Source organism: Oikopleura dioica, chromosome PAR (assembly GCF_907165135.1).
Source record: "Oikopleura dioica chromosome PAR, OKI2018_I68_1.0, whole genome shotgun sequence".
NCBI classification, from domain to species: domain Eukaryota; kingdom Metazoa; phylum Chordata; class Appendicularia; order Copelata; family Oikopleuridae; genus Oikopleura; species Oikopleura dioica.
The window spans coordinates 12,770,664-12,782,389 of NC_137293.1; the positions used below are offsets into that span (position 1 = coordinate 12,770,664).

An 11,726-nucleotide genomic window follows, 5' to 3' on the forward strand; every position below is an offset into this window, starting at 1 on the left:
CGCGCGCTCAGTGGCGCATTCAGTCCATTTACTCCTCCCTCGAGAGAAGCTCCGTAGTAACAAGAGCTCGGGCCCACAAATTCCAAAAGCCGAAAGAGACGAAAACCCAAGAAGAAAAAGTCAGTAATTTCGGCGGAATTCAAAATGGCCACGCCGAGCAGGGACCCGAGCAGAGAAAGTTTAAAGAAAGATGAGGAAGATTCAGTCCCGTCGGAGGAGAGGAGCCTCACTGATTTGAAATTCAAGATTAAGCCCTTCGAAAGAAAGGTAAAATAATTTGAAAATATTGTTCATCCATTAATCAATTAATTAATTTAGCGTCCCATTTTCAACCCAGAAATAATGGGAATAAAAAAGAAGCGAACGGGGCCACTCACTCCCATCCGGTCCAGTTCCAATTCAAATATCCAAAAAGGCCTTGGCGAAGGAACCTCCAAATCGTTTCTTTGGTCGACCTCTTCCTCGAAGAAAGATGTGAATAAAGAAGCGGATAGTAAAGAAGAAGAAGGTTCCTCAGAAAAATCGCCGAAGAGAAATATCCTCAAGGGCGTGGAACGATACATGGGCTGCTTGAGCACGAGAATCAAAAAAGGCCTCTACGGTGGACCGTCTGGCCCGTGGAAGAAACAGTCAAGACATGTGATTCCGACGAAAATTGTGAAGGAAGAATTCGAGACGATGCAAACGCCGGAAGCCAGGGAAATCATGGATACGCTGCGGCGATTGACAAGACCCATCAGAAAAGGTAAAACAGATTAAACTCGAACGAAAATCTAGTCAAATTCTTTCAGGTGATGGATGGATGTCCATGAGAGAGGCAGAAAGTGCTCCTCTGCCAAAACCAGGCACGAAGCATGGACCACCTGTGAGTTGGACGGCCAGGGATCGCTGGAACAAGCAGAAGGTAAAACGAAAGTCCGAATTTTATCCTAATTATTATTCTATCTCTAGGTTGGCATCACAAATATGGACCAGCTGCGAGAGAAAGCTGCCGAAACACCGTCAACAATGTCCCTTCCTTCAAGCTCCAGTGGTGGTGGAGGAAAAGTCCGAGCAGCGAAAATGTCTCGCCAACGAGAACCTCGAGCCCAGCCTCCTTCCGAAACAATTGAGTCTGAAAGCTACAGTTTGGATAGTGTACCCAAACTCACTGTTGATCCATCTCGCTTCCCTAAGTATGAGAATTTTTTTGGCAAGAATCTTACAGTTATTTTTAGACCGGTGCATTGCTCGACTCCAAATCACAACGCCCCGAAGAAGTCTTTCTCCAGGGGCAATTTGGATGTTTCGAGGGAGCTCAAATACGACGAGCCATCGTCGAGTGTGTCCAAGTCGCAGCCCTGGAAGGTGAGTTTCTAGATAAATTTCTTAATAGGGCTTCTAGTTGAAAATTCATTTCAAGAAGTGAGACTTGTGAAATTCAATTGAGCAAGACTCTTCTAACATTTCAACTTGGCACTTAAGGATATAAGCTATGTATTTAAACTTTCGTAGCGCCTAAGTGCGAAGTAGGATCATTTTCATTTCAAAAGAAATCCTACCTAAAAATGCACGCAAAACTCAAATCTAGTACTTTTAAAAAAAAATTTATATAAAATTTTCTTTTTAGAGCGTTTTGAAATCTTACGATCGCGATTCCTCGAAATTTTTCCATTGAATCGCTAAAACTAAACCGTATGTTTTATTTCGATGATGTTGTGCTAGAAAATTGACGGGCTTTTATTTCAAAACTTTCTCGAATTTTCATTCTAGCGTTTTCCTCTTTCCTGCTCGTGTTTTTCTTCTTTTTGTGCTTTTTCGCCTGCAACCAATCAAAGCGCTCGGCTCAACCGCGCCACTCTCACGGAAAAGAGGAGTCGAGAGAGCGAGCGCCTAACGCGCCACTTTTTACACTATTCACGCGCTGGGTAAGCCTCATGGAAATGGCTCTAAAATCGGTTTCGGTCGGAATAAGGGAAAACTGATCCGTCAAATTTGTAGATAAGGGTTAAGAAAAGTTATTTATCGAAAAAACTCGACCGATAAAGTTGAAAAATTTCGAGGAATCGCCATCGTAAGATTTGAAACCGCTCTAAAAAGAAAATTTTCTATAAAAATTTTTTTAAAAGTACCAGATTTGAGTTTTACGTGCATTTTTAGGTAGGATTGCTCTGGAAATGAAAATGATCCTCCTTCGCATTTAGGCGCTACGAAAGTTTAAATACATAGCTTATATCCTTAAAAATAGAAATGAGTTGGATATTTCCAATAAAAGATGATAACGAGAGATCTATTCAGTCCCGGCCCTCGAAGATCCCAACCGCGCCAAAGGAGTACATCACTCCTGTTGATCACAGCAAGCCGATCCTCTTCTCCTGCCCTAACTACAAAGAATCATCAAGCTCTGGCTCTCCGGAAAGCAAATCGGTTGATTCCCAAGTTTCGTTCTCCTTCAGCCAGCCGAAAAAATTAAATAAACTTCGTCTCGGCGGGTCAAGCCAGAAGAAGAGCGACACAGGAAAAGTGAATGTCAAGGGCTACTATGAACAGAAGAAAAAGGTGAGAAAACAGAGTGACAAAATTTCGCGAACTATTTCAACAAGTGATAACTTTTTTTATTTCTAGTTTATGGAAAGCCAGCCCAAAAAGGTCGAAAGCAAGAAGGTTGAGCTCAAGGAAAAGACGCTCCCCAAGATTGAATCGGAGAAGAAGGAAGAGAAAGCGAAGCCAGCAGAGGTAAAGCAGAGAGACTAATCCTATTATATATAAGATGAAATAACATGTTCTCAAGCTATTTTATATGCAAACTGTTTTTATTGATAACATTTATTTAGTCGACACTTCCACCTGCAGCAGGAGGTTTTGGCGACTTTATGGCAAAACAAAAGGAAGCGTCGCAAGGAAAGTGGACATGTGATATTTGCATGGTTTCGAATACCGCAGACCTCAAGAAATGCTCCGCTTGCGAGACTCCAAATCCCAAAGCAGCTGGCGAAAAGGTACTTTCTCAAGTCTAATTTTCAAGATTTTATTTATTTCTAGCCTGCCGAGACTGCAACTCCGATCCCTCCCCCAGTTGCTGGTGGTTTCGCTGATTTCATGTCGAAGCAGAAGAGTCAAAGTGGCGGCAAGTGGTCCTGCGACGTCTGTATGGTCTCCAACGCAGCTGATCTGGCCAAATGCTCGGCATGCGAGACTCCCAACCCGAAAGCACCGGCTGGTGCCTCCAGTGCCGCTCCAGCAGCCGCAGCTCCAAAGTTCTCGTTCGGAACTTCGTCTGCAACACCAGCTACAGACGCTCCAAAGCCTTCATTTACCTTCGGCGCTGCCAAAACAGAGGAGAAGAAAGAGGATAAGGCACCAACGTTCACATTTGGCGCTAAAAAGACGGAGGAGTCAACCACTTCGGCTCCGTCATTTTCATTTGGTGCTAAGCCGGCGGAAGAAATGAAAGATTCTGCAGCTCCCAAATTCTCTTTCGGTGCTTCAACTGCCAAGCCCGCTACAGATGCCGCCAAGCAAGCGACAGAGGCGGCTCCCTCTTTCACTTTTGGTGCGGGAACCAAAAAGGCTGAAGAGCCGAAAGCCGCTGCCCCATCATTTTCGTTCGGTGGTGCCAAGACAGAGGAGAAAAAAGCTGATCCAGCACCATCCTTCTCCTTTGGTGGCGCTGCGAAGAAAGAAGAAACCCCAAAGATCGCCGCTCCTTCATTCTCTTTCGGCGGCGAAGCTAAAAAGGACGAAGCGCCAAAGCCAGCCGCTCCTTCTTTCTCTTTTGGAGGGGCGTCCGCGCCAAAGACTGATGCTGCACCTTCATTTTCATTTGGTGGTACACCAAAACCTGCCGAGCCAGCAGTTACTTCTGCACCTTCCTTCAGTTTTGGAGGCGGTTCTTCTAGTTCAACGGCTCCCGCAGCAGCTGCACCTTCTTTCTCTTTTGGAGGTGCTTCGAAGCCTGCCGAGCCAGCGAAGAGCGTTGCTCCAACATTCTCGTTTGGTGGAAGCTCAAAACCAAAAACGGAAGCCGCGCCGTCGTTCAACTTCGGAGGAGCCCCGAGTGCGCCCGTGACAACATCCGCTCCAAGTTTCTCATTCGGAGGAGGAGCTGCCGCAGCGCCTGCAGCAGCAGATAAACCGTTCACGTTCGGTGGAGCATCTAACAACAGCTCAACAACCACAACAAACACTTTCGGATCCGGATCATCTCAGAGCAAGCCCGCGGCGCCTTCATTCAACTTTGGTGGGTCGAGCTCTACTGAAAGCAAACCATTCGCTTTTGGAGGCAATAACGATAAGCCAGCATCAACGGCTGCTGCCGCTCCAACTTTTAACTTCGGGGGATCGCAGACGAACGATTCAACTGGTAGCTCTTTGTTTGGTAACAACACTCAATCAACTGCTGCGCCAAGTTTCTCATTCAAAGGAAAGTCAGAGCCATCAAGCCAAGGCTCCATGTTTGGCAATTCTAATGCCACTACCGCCGCTCCCTCGTTTAACTTTGGTGGATCCTCCAACACGGCTGCGAACGACAAGCCATTTTCTTTTGGCGGCAGTTCATCCCAAACTTCGTCGCAGGATAAGCCTTTCAGCTTCGGAGGCGCGTCAAACCAAAACAGCGGTGGATCTTCTTCTATGTTTTCCCCTGAGCAGCCAACAAAACAGGCGAGCGCACCGACATTCAACTTCGGCGGTAGTAGCTCTCAGCCCTCTTCTGGGACCAACATGTTCGGTGGAAATTCGAACAGCCAAAGGTAACTCAGATTTTATCCTTGGCGATAATTAAATTATTACTTTAGCTCTGGATTCAACTTTGGCGGGGGAAATACAAATCCCGCTCCTTCTGGAGGGAGTATGTTCGGTAATTCAAACCAGACATCAAGTCAACAACCCGCCCCATCTTTCAACTTTGGCGGCGGTGGATCTCAAAATAGCTCTCTAAACGGGAGCTTTAGCTTCGGCGGGAATTCAAGTCAACCTGCACCGGTAAGCTCATCTTTTTTCTATTCTGTTGCTTATCAAATATTTCAGGGTGGAAACATGTTCGGTGCTGGAGCTGCACCCGCTGCAAACAATAGTGGTGTAGCTGCTCCTCGCAGAAAAATCGTCCGCGCCCGTCGCAACAAACGATAATATTTTTTAACAATATCTTCCGTCTCTCAATTGGAAAAACTACGCTAAAATGACTATATTTTTCTGCATTTAGTTAAATTCTACTTGTGGTCTTTGTGCCGGCATCGGAATCAATAGGCTCTTTCAATTTATTTATTCTTCAGTTCAAAATCTTCAGTTCATAAATCAAATAATTCTTATGCCGCGCAGAGCCCCGTGCCTCCAACCTGTCTTCTTGACAGTTATTTTTGTGTCTTCTGTCTGTTTATTTATTTTAATGTGAAATGAATATAAAATGCCAGCATATCAATCTTGCTGTGATTTATTTGTACAATCAGATTCGAGCAGGTTACCAGTCAATATTTTTCGCGGATACTTCGGTCGTCTTCGGAACTTATTCGAGATGAATTATTGTGAAGCAAGTGGGGAATTACCTGGTGATGATCGCATCGAACTCGATATCGAAGAGTTTAGTTTCGCCAATTTATCTTTGATTGATTGCAGTTCCTCTTGTATATTTTCATTTTCCGGATGCATGACCTTCAAATTCGCAACAACTTCCCTGAATTAGAGATAAAACAAAATGCATGCTGAGAAATGACCGCACCTGAGTTTCTCCGAATTCGCAACAATTCTCCTCGTCTTAGAGGAATCAGGCATCTTATCAGCAAGAAGAATAAGACTTTCTGAAAGTCCAAGTGCATATCCGACATCAAAGCCAATAATTCCGCCGTTCACTTTCCCAAAGCTTTCGCCATCTTGAAATGCCTTCTTTTTAGCCGCTTCCTCTCCTTCTTTTTCTGCATTCTCTGCGAGCTCCTCTTCCCAAAACTCCTCCATTCTAAATTTCCATTTCCAAGTACAAATAATGACATTCTGGATAGACGGAAAATGCACGAAAGGCCGTGCTCAATTAACCCAGCATACATAAAATGTTAAACCGATACTTAGATGTCGGTGATATTTAGGGAATCGTGAGTACACGGAGAAGCGCCAAGCTAAATCCCTTTTTTACCCCAAGGAGGTACGCTTGAGTCAAAGGAGTATTCGGTTTCAAGAGAAAATGAAATGGATAATGTCTGTCCTCGCTTTAACCCTAGTTTTGCTTTTTATCGTAAACGAAAACACTGCTACTTCCAGCAGTCTTACAATAGAGAAAATCGAAAGAGTCGGCCGCGATTCCCCGCCAAAAGAGAATAATTTGGTACCGAATGAATATTCCGCTGACGAGTTACAAGTATTTATGAACAGGTTTGGTCGGCGACTCGATCTACTTCAACACCAGTGTGCGGAAATTCCAAAAACAGGTCTCCATTCAACGAAGAGTCTTGGAAGAGTAATTCCGGAAGCTAAACTGGCTTTTGCGCGGCTTGGAAATGTTCATCGACGTATTGGCATACACTCTACGAAAGTATCATCGAACACAGAAACATTTCTGAATCAACTGCCGCTGAGCGTTTTGAAACGTTCAAGGATCCATCGAGCACGCGCATACTTATTGTTCGACATCCGATGGTACGGCTCGTTTCCGCTTGGAATGAGAAAATGTCGAAACATCACGCCAACGGCGGTCACTACTACAAAAGCTCTCTACGAAAGGGGCTAGACAAATTCGACACGCATCAGTGGAACACGGATTCGACGAAAAGCCACTGGGTGAGTTTTCACAACTATATTACATGGATCGCCCTTGACGGTCACCAGAAAAACCGCCACTTCGAGCCCGCAATAAAAATGTGTCCTCCCTGTCAGAATTTCAACTACGTTGTCAAGGTGGAAACAATGACGGACGATATTTTCGCCATATTTCAAAAGGTCGAATTCGAAGTTCCGCCTCAATTCGACTTGGGCATTCCGCAGAGGTCTTTTGACAACGGCATCGGAACAAAGTCGACTGAAGCAATTGTTGAGCATATAAAGTCATTTTACAAGGATGTATCAAAAGTGGCACTAACAAAGTTGAAAGCGAAATTTCAACGGGACTTGGACCTTTTGGCTACACATTTGATGTGGACACTGCCGAACCTGGAGGACTTGAAGTCTGAAAAAACGACAAGTGTTTCTGAAAAGAAATTAACGCAACAAAATTTTTAATAAAAATCAATCTAATAAATATATACCAACAAAAAATGTGTTGAATGTTGAAGTACTAAGGCTAAATCATAGTGGAATTCGACATTGAAATTAGACGCCTCGAGCGACAAAAAGTTCATCAAGCTTTGATTCAAGTGCAGCATTGGCTCCACGGAGGCCATCAACCACTTGTTTCGCCCATTTGAAGTAATTGACGACGCGTTCCTAAAAGTTTGCTTTGTTTGTTTGTATATTTATAGATCTGAGTGACTATTTTCCTAATAATGCTTAGCTTCAACGCCATTCATTCAAGTAAGAAATACTACGAGAAATAATACATAATGTACCAAACGAACCTCATCCCAGCTTTCTGGAGTACATCTGTTTAGATCTCGTAAATTGTAGAGTTTATCAGCCAGTTTCACTTGCTTTGCCCCCGGCGTTTTCTTCGGCGCATTCTAAGCATTTTTTACAAAAGCTTCCTCCCGGCATTGAATTTGAGATAATTGCTTATCGCAAGAATGAAAACAAGAGATTCCGAACTTACCACAATCTGCAGCCTCTTCCGTTCCATCTTCTCTAGGTTCTTGTCGTCTGTCACCTAAATTCAAGGTAATTTCGTTCAAATACTCGTTCAACAACCTCATCGACATAATCTCGCACAATCTTTCCAAAGAGCTCTTCGATTTCTTCAAAAGTAGTGTCTGTATCTTCGACAGTATCGTGGAGCAAAGCAGCGCATAGAATATCCACATCAGTGACTCCTCCTTCTTCGGTTAAAATTTCAGCGACTCCGATCGGGTGATTGATGTAAGGAGTCTTGTCCGAATCTTTGCGCCTGTCATTTCGGTGCTTTTTCGCGGCGAAGTCTTTCGACGTGTTCTTTACTTTTCATATCAGTGCTCAAAACCCCCGAACCAATAATTAGACCTTTTATTGACTGAATGAGGCCAGCTATCCTGATCCAATCTGCGTCATTTTCAAGAGCAATAGACTTTCAAAGACGTCATTGAGGAACTTTTCGTTAAAAGGAACACCTGCCTGTAGCCTTGACTAACTTCGCGATTTGTGAATTCATCGTTATGTTTTGGCCTTGTTGCTCGTGTTTTGCTTTGGAGGTTAGTACCAGCGACTACGCGTTGCGCGCGTCCTTTGCAGCGGTCGATTCTTTCTCTGGCGCTCTGGCTTTTTCTGGCCGCTGATTGGCCAGACGCCATCGACCGGGCGCGGTGTGCGGTGCACCTTGCCACTAAGGACCCAGGCACCACCACCAGCGAATTTAGCGTAACCCGGCCATAATCCCGCCCACGGTCAATACCTCCACCAGGAGCACAGACACTTAGTAACTCTACCTCGATCCGTAGAGAAAATTTGAATACACGAGCAGAGAACTACCTGTACTTGGGGCGATTCTGTATGTTCTGTTTCTGTACTCCAAAGGTGTTTTGGCTCATCGTGTTGTTTTGTGTCCGAGGGCGGGTTTGCGAAAGGCAGAGTTGCGACTTCCAAATGGTTAATTCCTAAACATTGCAATTGATAGAACAGTGGTGCTAGAATTATCAGTGATTGTTAGACACTTTTCTGGCTCGACACAATTTTTGGAGTTAAGAAGATTTGGAGTAGGCTAAAAGGAGCAACTTTATTTTCCGGAGATACTCCAAATCGGAGCAAAATTTCAAAGCCGATTTTAATGGTGTTAAGGGCCTCCCGGCCCTTTCAAACCCCGGCAAAAACGCGCCTCGGGGCCCGGGCTTTCTTTTGAGCTATTCAGATACCCTTAAATATTTCTGCAACACCCTTAAAATCGGCGTTGAAATTTTGCTCCAATTTGGAGTATCTCCGGAAAATAAAGTTGCTCCTTTTAGCTTACTCCAAATCTTCTTAACTCCAAAAATTGACCATAGCCCACTTTTCTTTCTTTCTCTTCCCCCTTTTCATTATGTAAGGAAACACCTTGTTCTAAAATGACGTTTCGAGAAGGTCAAGTGGATTAGGAAGGTGTAGAAAATAGCTTTAGCTCTCTCCAATTAGCAGAAAAGAAAGAGAAATCTTCGAATGAACTGTTTTCTGTGTTACAATCGTGATTTACTCAAGGAAGGTTTTCTCCGAACTCTAAAACTGGTGACACTTATTATTTCTGTGATTTGCGCAATTTTATTTGGAATAAAATGAGATTTTTCAGGCAAAGGAAGGAATGGAGAACAACGCCTATAGAATCAACCCGGAACAGCCGGTCAAAGGAGCAGTGATCTTTCTCCACGGTTTAGGAGACCAGGGACAAGGATGGATGAGTGAGTTCAAGCAAAGACTTTCCAAGTACAGACAGGACATCGACTTCATATTCCCAAACGCGCCAGAGCAGCCTGTCACGCTCAACATGGGAATGAGAATGCCAAGCTGGTTCGACTTGTATGGCCTTTCTCCGGACTCAAATGAAGACGAGGAGGTAAGCGCTTGAAATCCGTTCATTTTGTGACTCGAGCTTTAGGGAATCGTGAAAATGTCCAAAAATGTGGATCAACTAGCAGACACTTTGATGAAACAACACAACATTCCGTCGGAGAAAATCGTCATTGCCGGATTTAGTCAAGGCGGCGCACTCGCAATCTACACTACTTTGAGCTCCTCGAAGAAGTTTGGTGGAGCGATTTGTCTTTCAACTTGGCTTCCTCTTCGTAAAAACATCTTGAAGGACTTGAAGGTAAGACTTTCCTTCATTTTCTTTCACCAGCCTTTCTATAAGGAGCACAGATTCCCAGCTTTCTTCGGTCATGGAAAGTCAGACAATATCGTCCCTAACAATTTCGGAAGAGTGAGCGCTGATGGCCTCAGAAGCGTTGGTTTTGATGTAACTTGGAAAGGTTTGGAACCTAGGTCTAGGATGGGGGGTGATCGCTGGAGATCCGAAATGAGGCGCTCGAGATGAATCACCGATGAGTGGTGCGCGGGTTGTTTGGATCTCCAGAGCGCGGAGATCGAAGCTCGATCTCCAAATGAATCCCAGGGATTTTGTCGATCTCCAGTTTTCGGTGATCGAAGCTCTGAATTTTCTCGAGCATCGATTTTTCTCGATTAAATTCATATTTTGCAGGGACTTTGCGGGTCAGTATCTCAGAAAATAATAGTTTCTAATGCTAATCTTCAAGAAATTATCGCTCACCCACCGAGCTGAGTCTTTGGAAATTGAATTGATTTAAAATTATGTGATTTCAAGTTTCAAAAATTTTGAAAACCATCTTATTGAGAAAAATACTCGAGCAGACATAGTAAATAGTACATTTTTATCCAAAATTACAATCCATGCGCTTGATTTGACAAAAGATTTGAAATCTACACTGGAGAATAAGTATTGCCTGAGATTTTTAAGTTGATCCGGTCAGTCGCTTCTGATATCAGGAGGCTGGCAGAAGATTGTTTTAAAGTGACTCATCCGACTTCGGGGATAAAAAATTTTTGGATCTCCAAGAAGTGGAGATCGAGAGTGGTGATCGATCACCGCAATTTCGGGGTGGAGATCGCGCGGATCTCCACGCAATCGGAGATCCAAAGAACCCGCGCACCACTCATTGGTGATTCCTCTCGAGCGCCTCATTTCGGATCTCCAACGATCACCCCCGATCCTAGACCTAGTTTGGAACTACTAAACAAGCACTAGCTAAGAAGCAACATTAGAATACCCTGGTATGGGGCACTCAAGCTGCGCTGACGAGTTTGGCGACATCAAGCAATTCCTGGATAAAGCAATATAAAAGAAAACTTCTTCAACTATTCTTCAAAAACGAAAGTGAATGTGATATATTATGAAACTCTTACTGGCCGTTAACTGTATGTTCGCCTTTCGAAATATCGTACGACTCTATGAAATTACTGTAAATGATTCAATCTCACCATCGATTTTCTTCTTAGAATGTCAGACGCTGTCGTATTCGGCGGAATGCTTATAGATTCCAGTGCTCTATTGGGGATCAATATTTACGCGCTAATAACGCTATCCGACTTAGAATGCGACTACCTAAACGCTTCAACCGCTTGTTCCAAGTTGAATAATGTCATTTTGGTAAGACGAAAGCCACTCATTTCAACGCTTATTCTCTTTTCAGCCCGAAATCATTACACACTTGATCGGCATTTTCGTCCTTTTTGTCACTGGGCACTGGATTCTCTTCGCCCTTAATGTCCCTGTCGTATTGATTCTTATCCACAGATTCAATTCCGTCCAAGCTGGAAGTATAGGTAAGCCGATAAGAGCCTGGTTTACTTTCTACGGTGGATGTTTAGGTCTATACGACCCAGCCGAAATCCACAATCAGCGCCGGCTGAAAACGTTCATGCACGAGAATCTCGTCAAAGTAGCGTTTCACGTGGTGTTTTTCTTCATTTACCTTTACTCGCTCATATTCACCCTTCTGTCGCAGTGATACGCCCTGCTTCTACTTGTTTGTTACTTTTTATTTCATTCAATTTCGCACTCGCCAAAATCGTGCTTAGACGAATTTTTACCAAGAAGATGCCTTTGCTTTACCTCCCTCAATTCAGATTCTGAATTTAATCGCCGCTTTTAGAAT

General features: G+C 44.0%; 5 protein-coding genes across 9 annotated transcripts in view; 3 read left to right on the plus strand and 2 right to left on the minus strand.

Annotated features, from left to right (window-relative positions):
• The window catches only part of LOC145705067 (acyl-protein thioesterase 1-like), a 43,321-nt gene extending 32,291 nt beyond the window's left edge, over positions 1-11,030 (plus strand). Inside the window, exons 1-5 of one of the 5 annotated variants that reach the window (XM_081782521.1) lie at positions 8,229-8,279; positions 9,344-9,607; positions 9,650-9,862; positions 9,905-10,022; positions 10,822-11,030. In XM_081782521.1, the coding sequence (XP_081638647.1) occupies positions 8,244-8,279; positions 9,344-9,607; positions 9,650-9,862; positions 9,905-10,022; positions 10,822-10,910 (720 nt within the window). In that variant the 5' untranslated portion in view covers positions 8,229-8,243 and the 3' untranslated portion in view covers positions 10,911-11,030. Of the gene's footprint in view, positions 1-8,228; positions 8,280-8,439; positions 8,674-9,343; positions 9,608-9,649; positions 9,863-9,904; positions 10,023-10,821 lie in introns of those variants that run through there. The other 4 variants (XM_081782519.1, XM_081782522.1, XM_081782520.1 and 1 more) reach the window with 4 other exon arrangements.
• On the plus strand, positions 33-5,398 carry LOC145705047 (uncharacterized). The gene is made up of 11 exons (XM_081782495.1): positions 33-267; positions 319-745; positions 792-904; positions 952-1,175; positions 1,218-1,347; positions 2,278-2,538; positions 2,605-2,715; positions 2,814-2,978; positions 3,022-4,730; positions 4,776-4,962; positions 5,008-5,398. Exons 1-11 carry the CDS (start codon positions 145-147, stop codon positions 5,107-5,109), a joined length of 3,552 nt encoding a protein of 1,183 aa, XP_081638621.1. The 5' UTR covers positions 33-144; the 3' UTR covers positions 5,110-5,398.
• Positions 5,289-6,136, minus strand: LOC145705081 (uncharacterized). The gene is made up of 3 exons (XM_081782536.1): positions 5,696-6,136; positions 5,523-5,650; positions 5,289-5,481 (listed from the first exon to the last, which is right to left on the minus strand). The coding sequence occupies exons 1-3, from the start codon at positions 5,926-5,928 to the stop codon at positions 5,438-5,440; spliced, it is 405 nt and encodes a 134-aa protein (XP_081638662.1). The 5' UTR covers positions 5,929-6,136; the 3' UTR covers positions 5,289-5,437.
• Positions 7,164-8,362, minus strand: LOC145705077 (guanosine-3',5'-bis(diphosphate) 3'-pyrophosphohydrolase MESH1-like). The gene is made up of 5 exons (XM_081782533.1): positions 8,203-8,362; positions 7,804-8,030; positions 7,709-7,762; positions 7,518-7,619; positions 7,164-7,386 (listed from the first exon to the last, which is right to left on the minus strand). The coding sequence occupies exons 1-5, from the start codon at positions 8,237-8,239 to the stop codon at positions 7,273-7,275; spliced, it is 534 nt and encodes a 177-aa protein (XP_081638659.1). The 5' UTR covers positions 8,240-8,362; the 3' UTR covers positions 7,164-7,272.
• Positions 11,031-11,068: 38 nt separating the features above from the next.
• Positions 11,069-11,698, plus strand: LOC145705079 (protein cornichon homolog 4-like). The gene is made up of 3 exons (XM_081782534.1): positions 11,069-11,218; positions 11,262-11,394; positions 11,440-11,698. The coding sequence occupies exons 1-3, from the start codon at positions 11,069-11,071 to the stop codon at positions 11,577-11,579; spliced, it is 423 nt and encodes a 140-aa protein (XP_081638660.1). The 3' UTR covers positions 11,580-11,698.
• Positions 11,699-11,726: the final 28 nt, after the last annotated feature.